The sequence below is a fragment of the Schistocerca piceifrons genome, chromosome 1 (genome assembly GCF_021461385.2).
Source record: "Schistocerca piceifrons isolate TAMUIC-IGC-003096 chromosome 1, iqSchPice1.1, whole genome shotgun sequence".
In the NCBI taxonomy this organism is placed as follows: domain Eukaryota; kingdom Metazoa; phylum Arthropoda; class Insecta; order Orthoptera; family Acrididae; genus Schistocerca; species Schistocerca piceifrons.
In genome coordinates, this window is record NC_060138.1 from 680,243,472 (window position 1) to 680,262,997 (window position 19,526).

At 41.0% G+C, this 19,526-nt stretch overlaps 1 protein-coding gene across 1 annotated transcript; it reads left to right on the top strand.

Annotated features, from left to right (window-relative positions):
- Positions 1 to 574: 574 nt before the first annotated feature.
- On the top strand, positions 575 to 7,602 carry LOC124786915 (cuticle protein 21-like). The gene is made up of 4 exons (XM_047254299.1): positions 575 to 615; positions 5,682 to 5,811; positions 6,529 to 7,173; positions 7,323 to 7,602. Exons 1-4 carry the CDS (start codon positions 604 to 606, stop codon positions 7,445 to 7,447), a joined length of 912 nt encoding a protein of 303 aa, XP_047110255.1. The 5' UTR covers positions 575 to 603; the 3' UTR covers positions 7,448 to 7,602.
- Positions 7,603 to 19,526: the final 11,924 nt, after the last annotated feature.

The following is a 19,526-nucleotide window of genomic DNA, read 5'->3' on the forward strand; positions in this document are numbered from 1 at the left end:
CTTTGCTAAAGTTGATATGATATTGCTGTCTCGGCATTTCAGTAGGAACCCAAAAGAGGCCAAAGGCGATGTTTCCTGTTTCTGAAGCTGGTCTAGCTTCTTCACTTTGCTACTCATCTCATCCCTTGTGTACATGCTCGATGTGTGTGTGTTACATTCACCTGGTGTATAGCCGCTTGACGTGTATTGTGAAATGTTACGCAGTATACGCACTTAAGGAGGAACAATTTCGTATTTTGCCACTGACCGTTTCCGGCGTCCCATTAGGCCAGACATGACAGTGATGGTGGACGCTACCCATCCTACTTTCAGACACAGAGTGAAATGTCAAGGTCACCTGCCTTTCGAAACGCCGCAGGCAGAAGAACGAGATCAGCCGGCGGGCGGTGTGTGTGTGTGTGTGTGTGTGTGTGTGAGGTCGCGAGGCGTGGCAGATGCGGCGAACCAGATCCCTCTGGGCAGGTGTTGCGTCACCACCGGCTAGTCTGCCACTCAGTGATGTCCGGCCGGGGTAGGCGGGGGCTCTGCCCTGCTCTGTCACTATAAAAAGGCTTCCAGCCGGTGCTGGAGTCAGTCGTCCACCAGTCGTCTCCACAAGCCGACATGGCTCTTCAGGTGAGGCAGCAGCGAGATGGGAAGGACGTAGTAGTAGGCAGGTACAGCAGTCTGTCGACCAAAAGATGGTATCCGCGAGCTATAGGAGAGGGTGGGGAATGAAACTCACCACGGTTTTTCAAAAGAACCATCAGAGCATGCATCCTAAGTGATTTAACGAAATCTCAGGAAGTGTAAGTCTGGATGGTCAGATGGGCATTTGAACCTAGTCCAGTTCTCACCACTGCATCAACTCTACACCTCTGCAATGTAACAAACTATAGCTGTATATGGTTGAATTAATCGTAATCTGCATGTTATGCTGGCTCGATTGTTTCAATATATTACATATTCATAGGTTCGGGATTTGACCTCAATAGGTCTTACCATGCTTATGCCAGTTATCGCTCCTCTTAGGTCTGCCAATAGTTTGTGAACGAGAAAATGCAAACCGGCACCATAGTTTGTAGCTCACGTAAAACTTAGCTCTGGCAGGGTTCTTGCTTTTGCAGCTTTTACCTTTCAACGTCATCTTTTGTTTGAAATACCCCGGAACGCGTCCAGATGGCCTGTGTGACAATGAGTACAGCTGGGAGACGGAGAGAAAGACAAGCGAAGGTGGTTCTAAACAATGGACAGATGCTTGCGGAAGAAACATCAGGCTTCAAATCCATATTTCTAGTTACACATATCTTGAATGTCTAACAAAGTGTGTTACTGTACTCATTTTTAGTTAACCCTGTTTGAAATTTGGAAAATGAGCTGCATAAATAAGGGAAAAATTGAACAATTTAGAACATATGGAAATCAAACTTACGGCATGATATCGATGATACCATATGCCGAGAAATGGATGCATCTTTAATCAAAAGCCGAAACTGTTAACTTCTTTTTTAAATTTTTACTGATGCTGAAGGACGACTCTGATTTGCTATGACTCTGATACAGCACTTTGTAGACCAAATTGTGAGAGATTATATCTGATAACTATTGGGAAGGATGGGGAAGCAGACAGAGCGCGACTTTTCAAATTAACCCTCATTGGATCCACTCTAAACGATCTAACAGAATCCCAATAAGCGTAAGTCTGGATGGTCAACTGGGTGTTTGGACCGAGTCCAGTTCTTACCATTGCATTAACTCTGCCGCTTCGCAATGTACGAAACTGTGGCTGTATATAGAACCCAACATCCGCCGAAAAGAAAGGGAAAACCATGGTTCAGAGTGTCAGTGAATGTTAGCAACGTTACACATGGTTTCTCAAAAGGAAACCTCACTCGAAAATATGAATTATGTGTTGACATGTGATTGGGCTAATCGTAAGCTGCATGTTATGCTGGCTCCATTGGTACCAGAAGATCACTCATTCGCAGGTCTGGAATTTGATCTTAGTACGTCGTACGATGCTTTTATTGCTTCTCTCAGCTCTGCCAATAGTTTGTTAATTTGAAAATGACAAGTGGCACCATGGTTTAGAGCTCACATTAAACTGCTTAGTGCTAGCAGGGTTCTTAAACCGCTTTTCCAGTTTTAACCTTTTAACGTCATCTTTTGTTTGAAATGCTGCAGAACGCGTACTGGTGACCTGTAGGACAATGAGTATAGCGAGGATATAGAAAGGCAAGCTAAGGTGATTCTAAAGAATGGACAGATGACAGCTCTGAGGATATCATCTGTGAAAGGCTATATCTGGTTTCAAATCCAAATTTCTAGTTTCCATGTATCGTGAATGTCTAACAAAATATGCTATCGTCTTCATTCCTAGTTAATGGTGTTTGAAATCTGTTGGCTCGGTTACATAAATAAGAGAAAAATGAAGACTCTTAACTCCTTTCTTTCGTTTCCACTCATGTGGAAAAGTAATTCTGATTCATTGTGTCTCAGTTATCTGTGAAATACTCGTATCACTGCCTGTTCAGCTGTGAGTAGACGGATGTTGTAGTCCATATGAGACAGACCACCTTGTAAGAACTTTTTTGTTTTGTTTCTGACACAGAATGATACCGAAATAATCTTTCATTTATGTGAATAGAAGGATGTATGGTAAAAACGCCATGGAAAACAATTAACGCAATAAGCTTTGTAATCGACATACGAATGGAAAGTCTTGAATATTATAGTCAACAGTGATGTTTTAATTTTCTTTCGTCTAGTTTCATGTCTGTGGATGGAACGTTATGAATCCTTTTTTATAATATTCTACAGTTTTTGGTTTGGTTTTAAGCGATTACCCGTCTCTTCCTTTCTCCTGCAATTTTTTTCGGTTCGGTATTTGAACTATATGCCTCAGTAACTTTTTTACGTATTCGAATTCATCGTCAGCAATAGTGCTATGGCGTTGCATTTTCCAGGAACCAGTTAGTTACGATTCTTACGTTTTACCAATAATACCACTAGCATGATCATTGACCTGGTGAAAATTTATATAGATTTCTTTCACAGACTGTTTTTATAATACCTCTTTATATTTTATTGTGTATGTTCCCTCACTTTTTAACATTCTTTTACGTGCCAAATTTTAAGACATAACAGAACATTTTCGTGTGGTGATCACTGCGTTTCAAAACTGTGATCCTGAAGTTCATCAAATTTCTTTCTCAATTATATGTCCTTTCTTTTATTTCCAGTAACATTTCATTTAGTACTGTATCCGTCAATTTTTTGTATTTTTGTGTACCACGACATCTCAAATAAATTGGCCCTTCTCCTCCTATTTTCCCAGCAACTGTCTTCCTCTACCACTCAAGGGAAAGTTTTAGAAATCCACCTATTATAACCTCCTCCGCAGCTCCCTGTCAGTATTTGAGATCAGTTGACCTCTTTTGTGGAAATGTCTGATCACCTATGCCTCTTCTGCTGATGTTTTCACTTCATAGTTCAAGTAAGATGGCTCTCTACACTAAAAGAGTGTATGTTTACCGCCATTGAGATGTGCACATAAGAAACTTGCTGCGGACTCCCTCTTAAGGCTTCTCCTTTGCCTCCACGCCACCCCCCGTCTCTCTCTCTCTCTCTCTCTCTATCTATCTATCTATCTATCTATCTATCTATCTCTATCTCCACCTCTCTCACTTGCTGTCTCTCGATGCCCAATTCAGCCGAACGTCAACGCTAGAGCTACTGTAGGAAGACCATAGTCGCGTCCAACATACTCAGATGCATAAAATTGGCTGTGGTTTCCTATAATCTCCATGTCTTGCTGTGCTTTTTCAGCTTATAAATCTGAACAACTATTGTAGCCTCATGAAAGCAGCACAAACTGACATTCACCTTGCACACTGCTGTCGAATACATAGAATGGCACTGGCGATGAAGGAAATTAAAGTTCTCTTCCAGCATTAGGATGTTTTCGGTTTTGTAAATGTGGAATTCTGATACTTGATTATATCAGATCTTAAGTCCTCTTATAACGCTAGAACACAATTCTTGGGTTCGAAGCCACGACAAAGCATACTAACATAATGCATGCCATAAGCTCTTGTTGAGTCAAACCAAGAAAAGATTCCACACTTGTGATGCTATCCTCCGTTCTCTTACTCAGAAGAAAGATTGGCAGTTGATAACGAAAATCCGTGAATGTGAAGCTTGTTGTATTGGTTCTTCACACTGGTGTCAACGACAATATGTCATCCGCATCAATGTTGTTCCCAGTTAATATCGTTTCCCGTTATATTGTCTAAAGTTCTGCAGATAATGTCCAGAGGATCCCCTAGTCAAACGTGCAGCCGATACATGTCCAACTATTGCCCATAACAAGCTCTTTCTCTTTCGCTTTCAATTCACATCAGCGCAACTTCGTGAATTTCAAGCCCCTTTTCAAGCTCCCTACCTCATTAAAGTTCTTCCGAACAGCACTTCATATTTTTTCTAATACTTATGATATTCTCAGAACCTGAGACTGAATAGGAGCTTCTGTAGCCATGCAGGCGCCGTTAACTGTATTTCCGAATTGTTTAACATTAATTTTCTAGAGTGAAAGTTGAGTGCTAAAAGTCTGGAAAGATTTTGAAGGAGTTTTCCGGCAACATTATGAAGGAGCTTTTCGACTATCATAAGATATACGTGAAGAGATGTGCATGTGATTATGTATACATTTCCGTCAAGTGAAGTTAAAGGTATTGTGAACAATACCAAGCAAGTAGATAATTCTGTTTGTTTCCAAAATTATGTTCACTTCATAATGTTTTGGGCATGTCGGCCGTACCAGCCAGAAATTTCTTTTAATAGTATCGTTTCTAAAAAAATGCTCAATCTGTAGAAATAAACTTCAGCGGTGAGAACGGGCATTTTTGAGACTCAAAATCTGAAAAGGAGATCATTGTTCATTTGAATATCGAAGACAGCATAAATGACTACGTGTTTACATTGCTTCTTTTTTACTCTAGGAATCACTGATATGCTCTTAGTCGGCTGGAGGCGCTGCAGTCTGCAGCCGCGCGACCACCATGGTCGCAGGTTCGAATCCTGCCTCGGGCATAGATGTGTGTGATGTCCTTAGGTTAGTTAGGTTTAAGTAGTTCTAAGTTATAGGCGATTGATGACCTCAGAAGTTTAGTCCCCTAGTGCTCAGAGCCATTTTGATAAGCTCTTTTACCCTGAATATAGCAGAGAAAGAACCTCTAGGTTGAACATATGTTGTGCAGCTCGTTGATAGCACTCTTCAGCATAGTGGCATTTGTGTTTACAGACGGTACACGTGCCCGGTACACAGGTGTGAGTATGAAAAACACTGATGTCGAGAGCTGTTTGTTCCTTGAGGATGGCACGTAATTAATCACATCAAAAAATTCAAAAACTGCTAGCCATGGAAAAATGGCTTGCTTTTACGTGTAGTTGCATGAGTAGGACTGAAGATATAATGTGTTCATTAATTTTAATATTAGTCATGTATACATATCCTGTAAATTGACTCGTACCATAACTATTCAATAAGAGAATCGTTCAAATAGTCAACGAATCATGTAAGTAACTAAGTTCCAGTGACAGGTCAAAAGCTAATTATTTTCATATGGTACAAAATTCAGCAGTTTTACCGTGTCTGAATTTTTTTGATAGATGTTAAAGATTCCCTGTCTGTGGTGTTGCAGGTACTGCTGTGCGCATGCGCGCTGCTGGGCGCGGCTAGTGCGGGCTACCTGGGCTCTCCCGCCGTCTCCTACTCGGCGGCTCCCGCCCTGCGAGGCGGCCTGCCTTACAACGCCGGACTCGGACTCACAGGTAGTTTGTACAGCAGTCTCCCAAAGGAGGGACGACGTCTGATTTACATGCCGGAATGGCTAAGATGTCTTTGGGCCTTCTACACACAAAATACTTTGGTTTTCCGTTTCGATTCCATATCTATACTACTACATATGAATTCGTGAAAATTTACTACATAATTTCATAAGTAGTTATCGTCATAGTTCCCCTCCCAAATTACTTCAGCAGTTTTACCCATAATAAGCAGTAACTGGTTTATTTTAGAATTATCTCTCTATTCTTTAACCACATAGACACTTTATCCACTGTTGTGAATGTTCTGCCATAATTTTTGTTCCAGATATAATTTTTGCTGCATGCTGTTGGTACCAATTTTTTTAAAAGTATTCAAGGACCCGTCTTTGGCAGCGACAAGAGATTTCGAAACAAGTTTTTCCTTTTCTCTTCTTCTAATGAAGTTTTCGTATTCCTATGAAATAACAAAATGTCTCCTCACAATGGATTGCAACTTAAAACTGATCTTTAAATTAAAGAAATGCAGCGCATTTACTAGACATACTACCTGTACACAGTAACGCATTCTTATTGTCAGTTGTGATAGCTTATGCAGCGCCATAAACTGAAGATGAACATTCCTTTAACATATTGCCTATCTTGTACTTCAAGAAACTATTTGCTAGTACCTGTGTGTGTGTGAATACAGAAGACGCCACTATGAATTCATTCCTTTCCTAGGAGGCCTGGCCGGAGGTGCCGCTGCTTCAGCCGCCGCCGCTGCTGCTGCTGCAGCGGCTAGGGCCAGACTGTCTGGTGCTGGCATCGGTGGCTATGCTCCTGGCTACACTGGTGCACTAGGAGGTGCCTATCCTGGCGTTGGTGGCGCCTACTCTCGCCTCGCCACTGGCTACTCTGGTGTCGCACCTAGCTACACTGGCGCTCTAGGAGGTGCCTACCCTGGTGTTGGTATTGGTGGTGCCTACTCTCGTCTCGCTCCTGGCTACGCTGGCGCCGCCCCTGGTTACGCCAGTCTCGGTGCTGCACGTTACGGCGGTGGTCTTGGCCGCCTGGCCGGTGGGCTGCCCGCCGAGCTGGCTGACCCGTACTACGACCCCAACCCGCAGTACAGCTTCAGCTACAGCGTCAGCGACGCCCTGACGGGTGACGCCAAGCAGCAGCAGGAAAGCCGCAGTGGCGACGTGGTGGAGGGCAGCTACAGCCTGGTCGAGCCCGACGGCAGCGTCCGCACTGTGCAGTACACGGCTGCCCCTGGTGCGGGTTTTAATGCTGTCGTCTCCAAGGATGGTGCCCCAACTGGACCTGTCCCCCTGGGAGCTGGTGCTGTCACTCCTGCCGCTGTTGGTGCCCGAAACATCCTCCCAGGTTTGTAATAGTACTCTGACTTTGACGTTTTCAGTGTACTAATAGCAACGTAATTGTGCTATCATGTTCCCAAATATGAACAGGTACCAAAGATACTATCTTCCCATTTGACTAGACATCTACACCAGTGCCTGATGTGATTGTTTCAGGAGGCATAGTTCCTGGAGCTGCACGCTCTCTGTTATCTCCTGCTGCCGCTGCTGGAGTCTACGGAGCACCTCTCAAAACTGCACATGCCTCCCTCGCCACACCACATGCTAAAGTACACTATTAACGCCCTCACAAGCTGACACCTTGTAAATACGACCACCTATATATATTATGAATAAGGCTCACACATAGCAATAAAATGTACATATTTATGAATTACTCTCTCAATGTATCTGTGCAACATTTGTATAAAAATAAAATTATCAGTCGTAATTTCAATGTTGTACCTATTTAATTTTGCACATTCCTCATAATACTACGTGAAAAAATTGTTGTGTTGGAATTGAAATTGAACTACGAGAAATTCCCTACATTAGGCATTTGTTTTTCTGTCTGAGAAGAGAAACAAGCAAATCAGGAGAGTAAAACCGACGTATAAGATATGGAAGTCAAGTTGTACTTTCGTTGTTAGAAGAAGTAGTTTTCAATCGCAGTCTACTTCACATAAGTAGAGCCCTATTCTACTTAACATGGTGCTATCTCACAGTAGTTAGCACACTGGACTCGCATTCTAGGGGACAGGTTTTCAAATCCATGTTCGACCATCTAGATTTAAGTTCTTCTGTGGTTTCTCTAAATTGCTTATGGTAAATGGTGGGATTGTTCCTTTGAAAGGGCGCAGCCGACTTCCATCCCCACAATTCCTTAAGGCAGTATTGTGCTCCATCTGTGCTGACTTATTGTCAACAGGACGTTAAACCCTAATCTTTCTTCCTTTCTAGATGTTGTTTGGGGAATAGACGTTACATCAGTAGTCTTGAAGGATCGTAGTCAAGTATCTTCATTAAAGTACAACACAATCTGCAACGGAAACTTTATCGCCTCGCCCTCTGAGTTACATTATGTAATGGTCTTGTGGATAGTGAACAAAATGTTTTCATTCTTACTAAGTTGATGGACGAACTTGATCATGCAATCAGTTGATCAAATATTTCCATACTGGCAGATCATTCTGTTCGATGGATGTAAGGATGCTTAAGAAAGATGGCCAAGGACAACATCTGAACACAAATCAAATTAATGGATTAAAACTTGTAGTCTCACAAATATTTTGTTCTCACTGCGACAGTAGTATATATGTACTTAATGGTGACAAGATACTTATGGCTTCAATGGAACAATGGCAATATATGGTTAACTCAAGCCTGTTAAGAATACTGACAAATAATTTTGAAGCCAAGATGATAAAATAACTAATCGTAGAACCTGTAAAACTTCAACTAAAATCTAAAATCAGTTAAACAGTTAGGGAGCGATGAATTTCGAAAGTCAAGAAGCTGTAAACAGTAAAATCATTCTTCATTACGATGACGACACTAGGGGAGGCAGAGTGTTACATGTTGGTACACTTTTCATACTTCCACCTCTAGCCAACCATGTAATAGAAGTTTAATATATTTTCGTATTCTATTTTTTAATGTTGTCATTCATGTTCTATGAGCTGCAGTCATTTTCTAAAATTACAAAAATTGTTCCAGAAAATTAGGTTTTTTCTAAACATAAAAATATGTTCAAAGGGGCGACATTTTCATGCACCTACGAACAAATATTCGATTGAAATTTAAAAGTGTTGCAATCGAGAAAATCTTGTCAATTTTGTATTTAACAGTCTGTATTTTACACTATTTCTCTCCTAAACAACACCAATCAGTAAGTGAAATGAAATTAAATAGAAATATAATCAAAAGTAGTTACATGTTTGAGACAGAAGCAATTGGGAACTAACAGAGTTTCCACTGTCAAGACAGATAAAATTGTTAAGATTTAAAATAAACTCAGTTCATTTGCAAGTGTCATATATTCTGTGGTAAAACACCTTCTTATCTTTGAAGATACAAGATGATGCACGACCGACGAATTATGGCTTAACAGTCTGCAAGTTATACAATATTTCAAAAAACATGTAGCATTTTACTCGCCATATTTAATATATTACACAAAACCTAAACGAGTAGAATGCAAAAATTTACTAATGTCATGCAAAACACAACCTCCATGTCTAACAATAACAAGAACTGTAGAAAATTGTCGAAACTGGCTATGGAGGTCTACGGTGCTCATTCCTACATGTGATTGTAAAATTTGTCACTATCCTGATGTACTGACTAAAAAACATCGTGTGTTGCTAGGTGCATTATCCTCTAGGTACAACATGCTTCCCTACATGACCTCTGGAATGGACTGAACAGTACTAATTATACACAACACAGTCTACAGGGAGCTGTAGAAGGTAAAAGCTGTGGAGGTAGACAGAGACTGGAATACATCCAGCAAATAATTGAGGCCATAGGTTGCAAGTGCTACTCTGAGATGAAGAGGTTGGTACAGAAGAGGAATTCGTGGCGGGCCGCGTCAAGCAGGTCAGAAGACTGATGACTCAAAAAAAAAAAAAAAAAAAAGAAACCAGTTACATTAATGTGTAAACCGACTACGTTCGATGTCGATGTGCAGTAACCACTTACAGACGGCAGGTGGCAGCACTCACAATGAAGGGTGTGGAAAGCGTGTCGGAGGGGAAGGGGAGGAGGGGCGGGAGAGAAAGAACACGGAAAACACTGCATTAATTCTCAAAGTACGAAACTGAGCGATTTATCTGCCTTCCAAAAGGACCGAGCGAGGTGACGCAGTGGTTAGCACACTGGACTCGCTTTCGGGAGGGCGACTGTTCAAACCCACATCCAGCCATCCTGATTTAGGTTTTCCGTGATTTCCCTAAATCGCTTCAGGAAAATGCCGGGATGGTTCCTTTGGAAAGCGCACGGCCGACATCCATCCCCCTCCTTCCCTAATCCGAAGGGACCGATGACCTCGCTGTTTGGTCACCTCTCCCAGGCCAACTAACCATCCGAAAGTGCATGATCATTGGCTTTTGGGTCATTTCCAAAAGGACTAAGTCTGTAAACTGTTCGCTTGCCGCTGTGGTTAAAGCATACCATGCATGTAAAAATGGCGCTACCCAAAATTGGTGGCGAGGCAAGTGTGACACCCCATGGGCCATAGATGACAGTGGAGAACGATGACTGTGGAGATGTGTGTGGGCGAATAGGCGTACAACTATTGAGCGACTGACTGCCCAGATGAACCAGGAAGCTACCAACAGTGTCTCCTGAAAGACTGTTCGGCGAACGTTGCTTTGTTGTACGGACCTATGAAGCATGGGTATGGTTGATGCACCCATCTTGACTGCTGTCCATTGGCGACAAATACTGGAATTTGCACGCCAAATCAGCAACTGGACGACTTCAGAGCGGCGACAGGTGGCTTTTTCAGGAGTTTCGTTTTATGTTACATAGGACAGATGGCCGTTGGCGTGTAATACGTAGAATATCTGAAACCAAACAAGTTGCAGTAATCGTCGGAAGGATCCATGCTGGGGGAGGGAGTGTCATGATCTTGGGAACACTTTCATGGCATTCCCCTGGGTGGTCTTGTCATTCGGAAAGGCACAATGGCTCAGCACAAGTATGCATCTTCTTTGGCGACCAGTCCACTGCTATATGCAGTTTACATTTTTCTGGCATGATGGCATCTACCAGCAGGACAACATGTTACACAGCCTGCAGGTCACCAGGGTGAGTTTTCTGTGCTCCTCTGGCCACCAAACTCCGCAGATTTAGACCCAATCGACAGTCTGTGGGACAACATCTACCAGGCTGTCGCGCTATTTATCTTCAACCGAGAAACCTAGTGCAGCTGGCCACAGCACTGGAGTCGGAAATGCTCCTCATCCCTGTTGGTACCTTCCAGAATCTCACTGACTCTCTTCCCTCACGTCCATGCTGCAAAAAGTGATTATTCAGGCTTTTGACAGGTAGTCACACTAAAGTGACTGGACTGTGTAGTTATGTCAAATTCTATACATCCCAGTCTGGCAAGGCAATATCCATCCACTTGAAGGAATGCCACAGAAGTTGGAGACTTAGAAATGGGGTCTCTAGCTTTGCAAACTATCTGCTTAATGAAGGCCACAGTTACAAGGTGCAACACGGAGACTTTCAAAGGGGTGAAGATGAACCATCTTGAAAAAAGTGAAATTAATAAACGTATAGTTATTTGTCCAGAATTGTTGCTGAATGATCAGATACAGTTCCCTTGCTTATCCCTTCTAATTGCAGATACTGCAAGTAAACGCATCTGGAGTATTTTGTGAATTACTGATCCCTGTATAAGCCACGTATTTTACTGTATTTCAGTTACTGTGGTTTCTCTTTTCCTAACATTGTACTCTGTATAATTGTAGTTATTTTAGTTACTAGTTTAGTCTCTTCATGTATCTTACTTGTTGTACTATACCTGTTTGAGACAAAATTATCCTGTTCAGTCGTGCCCTTGAAACATGTCACCAAAGTTTAATGTATTCTGCTCAGTTTATACTTTCCTTGTGCGAACAGTTGCAATTTGTGATGTCGTTCATTACTTTAATGTGTCCTACTTTTATCTGAGCTAAATAGCTTTTTTTTTTTAATAACTCTTGTGACTTCAGTCATACATCCAACGTTAATAACTGTCATCTTTGAGAGCAAAATTAGAGACTCTTGGGATATACCTAGTTAAGAGTCTTTGCTCCCACAAAAGACACAGCAAAATAATTTTGTCTTTGTGTCTGACCTTGATATTACATCCGAATTCGATTATTTACATAATAGATATTAAAGAATATTACAAATATGTATGGCGTTATCATTCAATATTTTGGGACTGTATACTGTTTTTGACAGATCTGACGATGGGGATATCCTGAAGCGTGTGACAATATGTTAGTAAAGATTATACTGATGACGAAGACTAGTGTATTTCCGTTGTTACTGCTGCAGGTCTGCAAAGAGACTTCATGTCAAAAGTGATTAAACATTTTTTTATGAGAAAACACAGAAAGGTTGAGGCATTCAGATTTTTGGTATTTAACAGCGTTATAGAACTTGATGACAGCCAGTTTTTTTCGCACCAGTGCAATTAATGTATCGTTAACCTTCTTTACTGTTGTATGCCTAAAAAATACATACTGACATCCACAATATTAGTCTCACACTGTAACAGTAAATATTCTTCACAGTTTCTAGATGATACCAGTAGCTACAAAAATGAGAAACATTACTAGACAGTTAGACCTATCTCTGATGAAGTAAATAACGATCCAAACCACGCTGTGTGTCTTAAAGTCTTCGGATACACACAGATAGTCTTCGAAAGGACGATATTTATTTAACTAAGAGCGTGAAGGATCGCCTTTTCTGTTGAAAGAAGAAAATGTATCACTTTCTCTTGAAGGTTGTAAGTAGTCATTGACGGATCTCGGAAAACTGCTCTGCCTCCTTATATCAGTAAAATAAATCATTTTTCGACTGAAGCTTTCACTGTCTGCTTTAACGGGAGCTCTCTGCAGGATTCTGGGAGACGATTCGTCTATTAAGGTGACCTTGCTGATCAATGATATATTGATCATTACAAATGCCTGGTAAGAACACTTAGAAATTTTGGTCCAAAATTTGGCTTCATTTATGAGTTTAGAAGGATCAAGAATCGAAAGAAAGCAAACGAAGTTACTGAAATGTTCCCTGCATCTGCTTGCCGGACAATGAAAACCATTTATTGGCTTCTGTAAACTGAGTGATAAATTGTTCAGCAACCAATGTATAAGCAATTTGAATTTACTGATATTATTAAAAAAAGATGTCCAATTGACATGGACAGAGGGAAAGAGGGGATGTGCTGTATATAATGAAGTAAAAATTACGCAGTGTACGAACTCTCCACCACAATGGTTTTCTAAAAATTTTTGCGAAAGATAGACAGCAGCGATAATGGTTGTTGTAGATAAATGAACTGGTTTCAAAATTTGATGGCTGAATGAACACAGAATAGTCGATATTGTCAGCTGATATCTGGCAGCGGGGAAAAATACTGCGAAGGAAAGGAAATATGTGGGGATAATTTCGAGTTTCAAGAAATATTAATATTATATCTTGGCAGAACATACAACTGTAAGGACCTTTTCTGACGAAACACAAATTAACACAAAATCGATTAATGTGATGATCTCTAACGTCGCAAAAATTCTGGTTTGAAAATCAATATTTTATATGTTTTATTGCAACTACAGCAGAAAATTTTCATGTTAACTATGTTCTTAACCAAGCGAAGATAAGATTAATTAAAGGTAAAGGTACTAAATAACGTCAAATCATAACAAGATACTGGTCCAGAGCTAAAAATGTTGACGGAGGAATGCTAAGACGGAGGTGAGGAAAATATTGAGACACTATTGGCTCAAGTACTACGATATACCGTACAGGGAAGTGGATTTACATTTAGATAGAACTTGCAATCACTGAGCCGAAAAGAAGATAGAAAAATTACAAGATTACTGCGTATTCCATAATTAAGCCACAAACGATCGCATATCATATATATCATATGATAAATATCGGAAGGTAGTAAAATATGAATGCTTCATGCATACAGACATTGCTGAAAAGTGGGAGACGTATCTACAACTGATCTTTTCGTTTCTTTGCCTAAGACCAGTGGTCCTGGAATAGGTTCCGACAGTATATAAGATTATATCCATCGAGAAAATCAAGTAGCACAATCACCATGAAGAAGTGAAAAGAAGAGTGTTCTGTTAATGTAATAAAATTATATTGCATGCTTGCTGACAATGGATCCTAACTCCGGTCAAAAAGGAAACTAAAAAGAAAATAACATCAAACAACTCTGTATTTTACATGATCATACAACCACAAATACAGTGGAGTGTGTAAAACATTTGACAAAATTATCACAAATCTATGTCCATCTTTTTAGAGATGGTGCGGGACTCGGCTGTTCTACACAGGATGTCAAATTAAACACCTTTCAGCCGTCTAGTTTCCAAAGTTGTATTATTTGGCTATCAATTTCAGCGTTTTGCTACGCCATCTTCAGGTCCATGACCTACGAGGAGGAAGACTCTACCTCACTCTACCTCGGTTCTGATTAAAACAAGGGCCAGCAATACTGGTATTAGTAGATTTTTGCTGTAGCGATCACTTCAACAATCATCTGCCGAAAGGCCCTGTTTTGACCAGAACCGATGTGGAACCTTCCTACACGTCGGTCAGGGACCTGAAGATGGCGTAGTAAAACGCTGAAATCGATAGCCAAATAAAACAAGTTTGGAAACCAGACTTCTGAAAGGTGTTTAATTTGACATCCATTATCACAAACTGTGACCCAAAGATTACCATATTTTGAAAGAGTCATGAATAGTTGAAAACTAAGAGAGCACTGATAACACTAATGCAAAAATAGGAAGGAGATCTGACTTCATCTTTGAAGAGCATGTACACTTTCCACCACAAACTACTGTGAGCAAAACACAACCTCAACATCTACACCTACAGTTACGTCGATACTCTGCTAATCATATTTAAGTGCCTAGCAGAGGGTTCATCGAACCACCGTCACAATAATTCTTTGTCATTCCAGTCTCGAACAGCGCGCGGAAAAAAGGAACACCTTTATTTTTCCGTGCGTGCTCTGACTGTCCTTATTTTATAATGATGATCGTTCCTCCCTGTGCAGGTCGGCGTTAGCAAAATACTTTCGCATTCGAAGGAGACAGATGGCGATTGAAATTTCGTGAGATGATTCCGCAGCAACAAAAAACGCCTTTGTTTTAATGATGTCCATCCCAAATCCTGTATCACGTCAGTGACGATCTCTCCCCTATTTCGCGATAATACAAAACGTACTGTTCTTCTTGGAACTTTCTTGATGTTCTCCACCGATCATATCTGGTAAGGATCCCAGACCGCAAAGCAGTACTCCAAAAGAGGGCGGACAAGCAAAGTGTAGGCAGTCTCTTCAGTAGATCTGTTACATTTCTTAAGTGTTGTGCCAATAAAACACAGACTTTGATTTGCCCTCTACCCAACATTTTCTATGGTTTTTTTCAGTTTATGTTATTCGTAATTGTAATTCCTAGTTATTTAGTCGAATTTACGGCCTTTAGATTTGACTATTATGCAAACGAAGTTTAACGGATTCTTTTTAGTACTCATGTGGATGACCTCACACTTTTCATTATTTGGCGTCAATTGCCAATTTTTGTACCATACAGATTTCTTTTCTAAAGCATTTTGCGGTTTTTTTATCTTCTGATGACTTTACTTGACGATAAACGACAGCATCATCTGCAAACAGCGTACGACTGCTGCTCGGATTGACTCCTAAATAGTTTGTATAGATAAGGAACAGCAGAGGGCCTATAACACTACCCTGTGGAAACTCAGAAATTACTTCTGTTTTACTAGATGACTTTCCGTCAGTTACTACGAATTGTGACCTCTCTGACAGGAAATCACGAATTCAGTTACGTTATTGAGACGATATTCCATAAGCAATTTCACTACGAACCGCTTGTGTGGTTCACTGTCAAAAGCCTTCTGGAAATCTATTAGAAATAAGCTGGTTACAGAAATCAGGCACATGAAAAAGTTGTTAACCAGTAGTATACCCTGAAATCACATGCAAAATCGTAAAATTTAATTGAAGAGATAAAACACACCACAAGCATTATATTATCTCGTTTGAAACAAAAACAACTGTGCCACCACATGGGGCAGAACTTGGATAAGTAGGGTGGTACGTCCGCAGCCTCGTAGATCCTACACATTAATTTGAGTAATAGTCTGCCTGTCACTTCTCCAATGATTTAAAAAATAACTGTAGAAGTATTATCTATCTATTTTGCTTTAACTCTGGTACTGGATGCTCTACGCTTTATCTGATTTGATCACACCATCCGTCAGCTACTCCCGTTTGTCGAGGACCTCAGTTCACTCTTTCTACCTATCCTCTCTCTTCTCTTCATTCAACAGCGAAATTCCTTATGGATTCTTAACGTTAATGCACTTATTTTAAATTTCACCAAGTATCATTATGACTTTTCTGTATGCTGAATGTTTCCTTTCGATGTCCATTCCCTTCCGATTTCCTCACAGTTTTCCTGCGGCCGTTTCCCTTTGGGTTCCCAGCACTTCTTATTGATTTCATTCCTAAGTAACATTACTGTATACTTACTTCTCCTAAATTTGTTTGTATTTTCTTTTATTGTCAGTCACTTTTAATTGTTTCTTCTGCTATTAAAGATTCCTTCACAGCTGCCTTCCTTATAAGTAAATTTGTCTGTCAAAATTCTGTAACTGTCCTTCTTAGGGATGCCCATTCCTCTTCTACCGAACCGCCTATTTTGATGTTCGTTATCGAACTTCAAACACACATCACCAGTCCTCAATACTTCACTATCCCACTTGTCTATATAATGATTGTTCCTGATGATTATCTTAAGATGTCTCGTGATGTCTTTGATAACTTTTGGTGCTGAACTGGTTAGTGGTTGAGATGACGTTTATTATAAACAGGCGTCAAGTACCATTTATCTTTCTGTGACTGCTAATTTATGCGAATGATAAATACTGCTAATCACTGTTCAGTTCGTCCACTTATTGTGTGTGTTCATTCCACTGTACAAAGAGAGAAATAATGAGAGTCCTTTTTGCAAAGTTATAATTAAATTCTTTGAACTTAATGTTCCCTATTATTATGCCTAGTTGGGCTGGCGACCGTTTATTATTTCATTCACGAAATCTTTCACCACTTTTATTATTTCCTAAATTAAAGTCTTTCAGCTTTCTATTAATTGCCATAGTAACGAAATTTATGTTCGATACCCTCTCTCCATTAGGTTAACAGATGGTCAAACAATTCCAAGTTCCTCCCAGAGGGTAACGCCTATTGTAAGTTAAAGTCATATTTGACACAATGTACATATAGGTGTTATACCTGGCGCCGCGTGGCAGTACATTTATTATCAGTTTTAATTGCAAATTTTTTTCTTTATTATTATTTTCAAACCTTTACAATAAAGGTAGGCTGGCAGCGGCCTATGTATGCCACTCTTCGGCCACAGTGAACACATACAGGGAACAGAAAGACAGAAAAACAAACATGGTGGACAAAATTGGGAGACAGACATAGTAAAACAAATGAAGCCGTTCACAGGTGCACTGTTTGAATAAAAAACGTTCATCACTAAACACAATGGGGAAGAACGAATTTACACACGTGAACGGAGGAGCACAAACGGAGAAACACTGAAACACTGACGCGAAGACACACAAGAGCACTGGCGACGATCTCAGGCGCACGAAATTGCACTTTTCACGAAACAAAGATGGGAACCTTCCAAAGGGAAGAGGTGCGGGTTGGAGGGAGAGGGGGCGGTGTTGATGCCAGTGGGAGAGGAGAAGGGAGGGGTAGGGGAAAGGGTAGGGGGTTAGTGGAAGCCCAGGGGGGAGGGGAGGGAGGGAGGAAGAGAAGAGGGAGAAAAGGGAGAGAGGATGCCCTGGAGGAAAAACACAGGGGGATGAAGGGGAGAATCAAAGTTGGTAGGAGGGGTAGATCTAAGGGAGGAGGGCATCATCAGGGAGGGGGAGTTGGCGAAGCCAGCTTGGGCAGGGTATGGAATGTGAAGAGATGGAGAGTGGGTGGAATGTGGGAGTGCAGGCATGGTAGCGGATGGGGGTGGGAAAGGATGGGAGAGACAAGTGGGTGAGGGGGATCAAGTTTGCGGGACGTATAAAGGATCCGTATCCGTTCGAGAAAAAGGAGGAGGTGTGGGAACGGAATTAAGTCATACAGGATCCGCATGAGGGAGGGGAGGCGGATGCGATAGGTGAGGTGGAGCACGTGGCGTTCCAGGATTTCAAGGGATTTGTAGAAATTAGGAGGGGTGGCAATCCAGGCAGTATGGGTACAGCAGAGGATAGGGCGGATGAAGGATTTATAGGTGTGTAGGATGGTGGAGGGGTCCAGGCCCCATGTGCGGCCAGAAAGAAGCTTGAGGAGGCAATTAATTGCAAAAATAGTTCAAAACGTAAATATTGGGCGAAAAACAATAGTAAGGCTTGTGCTGAATGTCCAGCGGCACGGACTTGTAATGTATCAGGTGAAATAGATAGTACAAAGTTTCCCAGATCTGAAAGTCAAAGATATAAAATAGTAACAAAGTAAAAATGGATACAAAAACGAAAGTAGACCAGGACGAGCGGGACTGGAAAGTACAAAGTGCATTAGGTGGCAGAAGTTCGCTAGATGCAAACATAGATGACGCCACGAAACGACAGCAGGCTTACGTGGAGTATCATACACACACAAACGATCAGATTCAAATAATGAACTTGTCGCAAATGAAAAAAAGGCAGGTAAGAGGACACGACAGAAGACAGTGGTTATGTCAACGAATCGATGGATATGTTTAATTCATCGAAGGTCAAAAGTGAAACGAGTGAGTCGCGAGGAGCAGAATTTGAATGGTTCAAAATTGTTCAAATCTTTCTGAGCATTATGAGACTTAACTTCTAAGGTCATCAGTCCCCTAGAAACCTAACTAACCTAAGGACATCACACACATCCATGCCCGAGGCAGGATTCGATCCTGCGACTGTAGCGGTCGCGCGGTTCCACACTGTAGCTCCTAGAGCCGCTCGACCACCACAGCCGGCAGAATTTGAATGTGTGGACACATCAGAACGGGAAAGCGAAAAACCACTAGATATGACTGAATTGTTAAAAATGTTGGCTGCTCAGATTTCAGCATTAACAAACAAAATGCTGTGACATTAACAAACAAATTACAACGCAGGGTCATCAAATGAAAGCATTGAGTAGTGACATTGTAACGACAACTGTACATATAATAATTTTTTTCTTTATGAATTTAGATAAATTAATGTAAACAATGTTTTGAATTTTCTTTTGGTTCGTATTGTTAGGTTAAAGAGACTGTGAGCAACTTTTGAAATGAATATTATTATTTATGTTGAATTTCAAATAATGTGGTAATCAAAAGGAAGTGTATTTAATGTTAAAACTATTGTAAGATGTGAAAATTGTAATTTATACACTTGGTCCATACGTAGGTAATGCATTAGGATATGTGTAGTAGAAAACCTGTGGTGAATACCCTACCTGTAGGGGAGCGGGAAAAGGTGGAGGCAGGCGAGGCGGGAAAACGCACACTGGCGCGGTTCGGCACAACGGGCTCAGTATTACAGTCGGAGGCGAGCAACAGTCGGAAGTACACGTTCTGTACCGAGGAG